Raw genomic sequence first — 7,331 nt, 5'->3', positions numbered from 1 at the left:
GAAGGACCATTTTTTCGCCACGAGTCAAGTGGCAGAGAATGGTTCCTTTAAATAAAAAACTGTGGGCCTCTTGAAGTTTTCCGCTCGCAATATAAATCTACCGACAGAGCCGCCGACACTTCCTGGAACAGACGCTGGAGAAAAATCAGCGGAAAGGCCAATCGATGAATTATGGTGGGCGCCTCCTCGGTCCGATGAGTCGTGCCTCCACGGGGCTACGCCCTTCCCCTTTGCTCGTTGAGGGCAGGTACACGAATCTCGGTTTACAGTGCGAATCCAGCAACGACGGCAATCCTCACCTGTCTCGACGACGGCCAGACACGACTAAAGCCCGTCAGGATCTAAATTTAGAGCTGAACCCGAACGCGGGACGAAGCCTCGCTGAGTGGCACCCGAACGTGGTAGACAAATCCGAACGGTGCTCACCAAGCCGAGCGACCCGTTCGGTTCGTTGTTTACAAATGGCACTCACTCTCCCGGGAGAGTGAGTTCCACCCAATAAAACTTCGGCTTCTGTTTCGATTCCTCTTTATTCCGAGTTTCCCTAAGAAAGTCGGCTTGATCCTTGTCACTTCCGTTTTGATCTGCCACTTCTTAAAACCCGAAGCATGGAAAACTGAGTTCCCTCCGAAAAACCAGGATGAGTACCTTGCCCGCGGTTTATTTTCGTGTTCCTCAGACGACGGAATCACCAAATTGATATAACCAACTGCCGTTCGGGCTCGGGCTTTCAGTTACAATGCAACACTCGCGCGACTAAGTAGAACCATCGCTTTCTAACTCGAATTCTGAACCAAGAGTAAACCGTCAAGCACCCACGTTTGTACTTGCCTGTGTTGATTGCTGAAGCTAGACTAGGGGGAAAATCAATTCTGTGGACAGCCGTTGGATATCGAAAAAACGGGAAACCCTCGCTCGCGGGCTTATCGCGAAACAGAACCGAGAATCGTCAAGTGGAATAAACTGGGAGTTTTGGGATAGATTTTCTTTGAGTGGACTAGAATTGTTTCGGTGAATGTTTTCATTATTGTGGAGACAATTTTCGTAATAATCACTGAAACGAAGACGATGTGATTTCGGTGAAGTGTTTGTTTACAAAACAAAACAAGAGTTGGAACGAAGAACTCTGGCGTAGGAGTTGGGAAGTTTATTGTTTTCCACTTTTCTTTTTCTACGTTCCCTCATTTGAATGGAGCAGATAGAAGCATGTGCATTTGAAGTGGAAACAATTTGAGCGGATTTTTTTTCTGTGTTTAAGTGCCTTGTGGGTATAATTTATGACTAAACATTCGTTCTTTTTTTCGGTGAAGGACGCAGCTTAGAACCAATGATTTCCGAAGACCGCAGTTGAAAAGATCTGTCAAGCTCAAGTGTTTTAAGTTAAAGAAAAGAAATCAGTAAAAATGAAGATTTTGGTGTTTACGTTTTGGCTTCTAGCGTTGTCCCACTTGAGTTGGGGTATTTCGTACTGCCCAAACAGTTGTACGTGTGACGATGAGAAGCTTCACGTGACATGTGGCGAGGGGGAGCTGGATGTGTTACCGATTGCCTTAAATCCCTCCATTCGCCGGCTTGTGATCAAATTTCACCGGATAAGGTCGATAGACTCGTCGATTCAGTTCTATACCGAGCTGACCATGTTGGATTTGAGCTACAACCATCTGCTGGGGATTCCGGAGCAGATCTTCATGTACCAAAAGAAACTGTTGCAGTTGCATCTGAATAACAACAAAATTGGTCAGATCACCAACAAAACGTTCTATGGAATGACGGAGTTGCGGGTTCTCAACCTTCGAGGTAATTTCATCAACGAGGTGACGAGTGAAATGTTCAAGGTCCTACCAAAGCTGGAGGAACTGAATTTGGGAGGCAATCGTATCGGCCGGCTGGATCCGAAGGCGTTTGAAGGACTCAACGAGTTAAGGGTACTGTATTTGGATGATAACGCTATCAAAACCATCCCTACCCTCTCGTTGACTCCTCTGAAGACTTTGGCTGAACTCTACATGGGAACGAACTCCCTGTATAAAATCCAACCGGGAGCCTTCGAAGGGCTTCAATCACTGAAACGGTTAGACATCCATGGGTCAATGTTGGTCAACATAACTACCGAGACCTTCCGAGGGCTGGAAAATATCCGGTCCCTAGATCTTTCCGATAATCATCTCCTGAAAGTTCCAACAGTTCAGTTAAGTGGATTGAAGCGATTGGAAGAGCTCACAATTGGACAAAACGATTTTGAAACCATCCCGGAGGGAGCCTTTTTCGGTCTTACCAACCTCAAGAACATCGACATATCTGGATCGTTGAATCTGAAACACGTCCAATCGGGAGCCTTCTCGGCCAATCCGAACCTAGAAGCAATAACAATCGCCTCTAACAAAGAGCTTCAGGAAATCGACGAAGGAGCCTTCGCTGGCTTGCCACATATCAAAAAGGTTATCCTCCGGGATAACAAGATTACCACCTTCCGGGAAGAACTTCTCCCGTGGAAGCATCTCTCCGACTTCGACGTATCGGAGAACCCTCTGACCTGCGACTGCCAGATGTTGTGGCTGCGGAACCTACTCCACCGCAAGAACATCGAAACCGAGGAAGCCCAAATAGTTTGCGTATCTCCGGACCGGCTCCACGGCGAGCCGCTCCGTGAGATCTCCCCAGAAATGATGGGCTGCCAACACCTTCAATCCAAGGAACGTGCTATCTTCGGTGCTATCATCGTAGCTACTGCAGCAACCATCACAACCTTCGTCCTCATCGTTTACCGGCTGCGGCATCGCATCCTGGACACCTTCCGACGACACTGGAGAACCACCAAGCGAGACACTCTCCAGGAAGAAAAGGACATGGAAATTCAGAAGTCCCTTGGCGAAGGAGATTTCCATCAACCCCACTGCAACATCTACACCTACAACTACCACCCGGTCTTTAGGAACCATCAACACCCGGCAACATCGATGTACGCCGCCAGTGGCCAATACTCTCTCCCCTTCCCCCACTACCAATCCCATCCGCACCCCAACAGCCATCATCTGCAGCAGCAGCCACTCCCACAGACCCCAGCGTCTTCTTCAACATCGACCTCGACGCTAAGTACGATCGCCCAACCGCAGCAACCATCCCAATCGTCGTCAACCGTGCAGCAGCTGCAGCAGTCGAGTTCGACGACGATCTACTCGCCGCAATACGCGCACCACATATACGAGGTGCCGAAGAACGTTTCGGACACCTAGGTGAAGTTCGGTTAATCATCGGATATCGCTTCGGTGTAGAAACAACAACAACAACAAACAAAAGGTAGAATCGGGTATCGTTAATTACCAATGGTTATCGTCGTTGATGATAAACTTGACGACGACGACGAGTTTTGCTTAGGTTTTATCAAAGCATACTATGATTAGTTAGTTTTTTTAAACTTGGAAAAAAGACGTACACGAACACAAAATGTGCACACACAAAATAAGAGTAAGGCGTGTCATTTGAATTCGAGTTTAGTCACTTAAAAACTGGAACAATTTGATAAAAACTCAAAAAAAAATAGACAACATATTTTTTTAAAATTACAATCAGTGAAATCTTAAAAAAAAATCATCTCCTGAAAGTTCCAACAGTTCAGTTAAGTGGATTGAAGCGACTGGAAGAGCTCACAATTGGACAAAACGACTTTGAAACCATCCCAGAGGGAGCCTTTTTCGGCCTTACCAACCTCACTTAAAAACTGGAACAATTTGATAAAAACTCAAAAAAAAAAATAGACAACATATTTTTTTAAAATTACAATCAGTGAAATCTTTAAAAAAATTGTAACTCTCAATTTTGACAAAAGAGTACAACATAAACTTTGAAACAAATTCAGGATCTCTTTAATAATTTCATGTTATTAGAAAAATAATCAAAACAATGTTTGAACACATAAATTTTCTTCCTCAAATATACTTAAAAAAAAGTAATATATTAAAATTTTGAAAACTGCTTTGAAATTCAAAAAAATTAATTGAGAATGTCTCATCATTAAAAAAATTTAAAGATGATTATTTTTCCAATTTTCGACATTTCTAGAACTACTTCTGAAATTCTTATATGAAGAAATGATTTTACGAATGGATTTCCTTTTACGAATTTTTTTCAAAATATTGTATAAAATTTCATAAAAGTTAAAATGCTAACTTTTGCTTTCAAAATGCTCTCTTTGCAGTTTTTGAGATATTTAAAGAAGTTTTTTTTAAATGTGAGTTCTAAAGGCAAAACAATATAAATCTGGCAAGAAATAAAAAAAAACAAAATTTTGTAAATAGGAACTTAAAAATATACCATGATTGAGCTTAGTTTTTTTTCAAATATTTTCGAAACATTTGGAAAAAATCATAACTGTGTGATGAAGAACCATTTTGGTACGTTTTCAGAAAAAAATAAGCAGCTTTTCAATTGAAAAAAAAAATAAATGTAGAAAACTGTAATTAAATTTTCGTTCCGAATGTTAATTTCTTCTGTGTCTACTTTCAATTTCTAAACTTACAGTTTCAACTGATTCAAAATGTTTTGTTTTGTTTAAATCTTTGATCTACAATTAAAAAAAAATATGTAAAAATTCAAAGTTTTTAATTCAGAATCTGAATCCAAAAATAATAAACAAATTCAGTGTTCAATAACGAAATTATAAAGCTGAACTCTGAATCAAAAAACTTAATCAGAATCTAAACTTGTGTCTAAAATCTGAAATCTGAAATCTGAAATCTGAATCTGAAATCTGAATTTGAAATCTGAATCTGAAATCTGAGTCTGAAATCTGAATCTGAAACCTGAATCTGAAATCTGAATCTGAAATCTGAAATCTGAATCTGAATCTGAAATCTGAATCTGAAATCTGAATCTGAAATCTGAATCTGAAATCTGAATCTGAAATCTGAATCTGAAATCTGAATCTGAAATCTGAAATCTGAAATCTGAAATCTGAATCTGAAATCTGAATCTGAAATCTGAATCTGAAATCTGAATCTGAAATCTGAATCTGAATCTGAAATCTGAATCTGAAATCTGAATCTGAAATCTGAATCTGAAATCTGAATCTGAAATCTGAATCTGAAATCTGAATCTGAAATCTGAATCTGAAATCTGAATCTGAAATCTGAATCTGAAATCTGAATCTGAAATCTGAATCTGAAATCTGAATCTGAAATCTGAATCTGAAATCTGAATCTGAAATCTGAATCTGAAATCTGAATCTGAAATCTGAATCTGAAATCTGAATCTGAAATCTGAATCTGAAATCTGAATCTGAAATCTGAATCTGAAATCTGAATCTGAAATCTGAATCTGAAATCTGAATCTGAAATCTGAATCTGAAATCTGAATCTGAAATCTGAATCTGAAATCTGAATCTGAAATCTGAATCTGAAATCTGAATCTGAAATCTGAATCTGAAATCTGAATCTGAAATCTGAATCTGAAATCTGAATCTGAAATCTGAATCTGAAATCTGAATCTGAAATCTGAATCTGAAATCTGAATCTGAAATCTGAATCTGAAATCTGAATCTGAAATCTGAATCTGAAATCTGAATCTGAAATCTGAATCTGAAATCTGAAATCTGAATCTGAAATCTGAATCTGAAATCTGAATCTGAAATCTGAATCTGAAATCTGGATCTGAAATCTGAATCTGAAATCTGAATCTGAAATCTGAATCTGAAATCTGAATCTGAAATCTGAATCTGAAATCTGAATCTGAAATCTGAATCTGAAATCTGAATCTGAAATCTGAATCTGAAATCTGAATCTGAAATCTGAATCTGAAATCTGAATCTGAAATCTGAATCTGAAATCTGGATCTGAAATCTGAATCTGAAATCTGAATCTGAAATCTGAATCTGAAATCTGAATCTCAAATCTGAATCTGAAATTTGAATCTAAAATTTGAATTTGAAATCTGAATCTCAAATCTGAATCTGAATCAGAGTTTTGAATCGTAGTTTCAAATCTGAATTTCAATTCTTTATTCTTATTCTGAGTCTGTATTCTGAATTCAAATTTTCAATACGTGTTTTAATGTTTTAAAGAGTTCAAATGACACGCCTTCTTCTTAAAAAAAAAAAACACTCACACAAAACCATCCTTAATTGTTATTTAAAGTGTAGGCTTAGCGAGATGTATAAGTTATTGAAACAGATCGAAACAAAAAACACTGATTAATATATATTATATTTAAACTGTACGAGAGTCCATTTCCGTGTGAGAGATGCGAGCGAGAATGTCCGATTGAACGCGTTTAACATTTTAAGGCAAATCGTGGAGCAAATGAAGTCATATCGAGAATTTTTGCAGTATTCCTTCACCAATCTAACTTAAGTGACATGCGAGATATAAACATAAAATAGAAGAAAGATAGCAGGAGAAAAAAACAAATAAAACAATACACACAAACGCATACTCTCAATAACAAAAACGCAAGTTGAACATACAAACAAAAAAAAAAAAAAAACGACAAAGTAATAGCAGTTGTTTAAATCATTCTAGTCAATTTTTGAAAGAGAGAAGATCTGAGAACGTTGATAACAAAGACTGTAACTTTTGCTGCGGTTGCTCTTTTAAAGGATAAAAAAAAGAGTAACCTTGTTGAGCGAAAAGATTAAGAGCAAGGAAAATTCTTGATAGTGCACTCTCTTGTTGTTTCTGAAGGGGTGGTCTGATTTTAGGATAATTCGAGATCGAGATACGATTCGTTTTTTAATAAGAAAGAGGGACTCTGCCGTGGTTAAATTTTAAGTGAAAAAAATGTGAAACTGATCAAAACTGTTAGGCCCGGTGAAATGAGAAGTGATGTGAAGAAGTCGTTATAGGATTTTTTATTCTCCCTTCTCGGTGTGTAAATAGCTAAGTTTTTGCAGCGTACATTCTGTGTGTACATATGTATAAGTAACGAACAGGGACAGATAAGATCTCAGAATCAATAAATTACTGAAATCCACACTCACATAAACAAAAAACACACAAATTATTGAATCACTCGAAAACATTCAGAAAAAAACAGAAAAATAACAAAAAACAATGCTAGTTATGTATTTTTATTAAACTTTTTATAAGAAAACAACAAAAAAGAAAAGCTCAAACGATCGGTTGAGGTAATATATTAAAAAAAACAAAAATCAACGAAATAAAAAGACATTGAGATACGAAATGAAAAATGTTACAAACAATAATTAACGACTCACTTTTTAATTATCACCGTCAAGCATCCCTTAACGTTTTTGGTGGCCTTTTCCCCTCGCTTCTTGTCCCTTTTGCCCCTCTCTGTTTTGTCTTCTCTCGTTGTTCCGTTGCTTTATTAATCCTCTG

General features: G+C 38.0%; 1 protein-coding gene across 1 annotated transcript; it reads left to right on the top strand.

Moving 5' to 3' along the window:
* Nucleotides 1–752: 752 nt before the first annotated feature.
* On the top strand, nucleotides 753–5,043 carry LOC129744754 (insulin-like growth factor-binding protein complex acid labile subunit). Its single transcript, XM_055737449.1, has one exon. It carries the CDS (start codon nucleotides 1,404–1,406, stop codon nucleotides 3,231–3,233), a length of 1,830 nt encoding a protein of 609 aa, XP_055593424.1. The 5' UTR covers nucleotides 753–1,403; the 3' UTR covers nucleotides 3,234–5,043.
* The last annotated feature ends 2,288 nt before the right edge of the window (nucleotides 5,044–7,331 follow it).

This window comes from Uranotaenia lowii, chromosome 2, assembly GCF_029784155.1.
Source record: "Uranotaenia lowii strain MFRU-FL chromosome 2, ASM2978415v1, whole genome shotgun sequence".
Classification (NCBI taxonomy): Eukaryota; Metazoa; Arthropoda; class Insecta; order Diptera; family Culicidae; genus Uranotaenia; species Uranotaenia lowii.
This window is presented reverse-complemented; position numbering and strand designations above follow the sequence as displayed.

What these genes read in the sequence shown, in the direction of transcription:
- LOC129744754 (XM_055737449.1), top strand. Translation starts at nt 1,404, where the DNA reads ATGAAGATTTTGGTGTTTACGTTTTGGCTTCTAGCGTTGTCCCACTTG.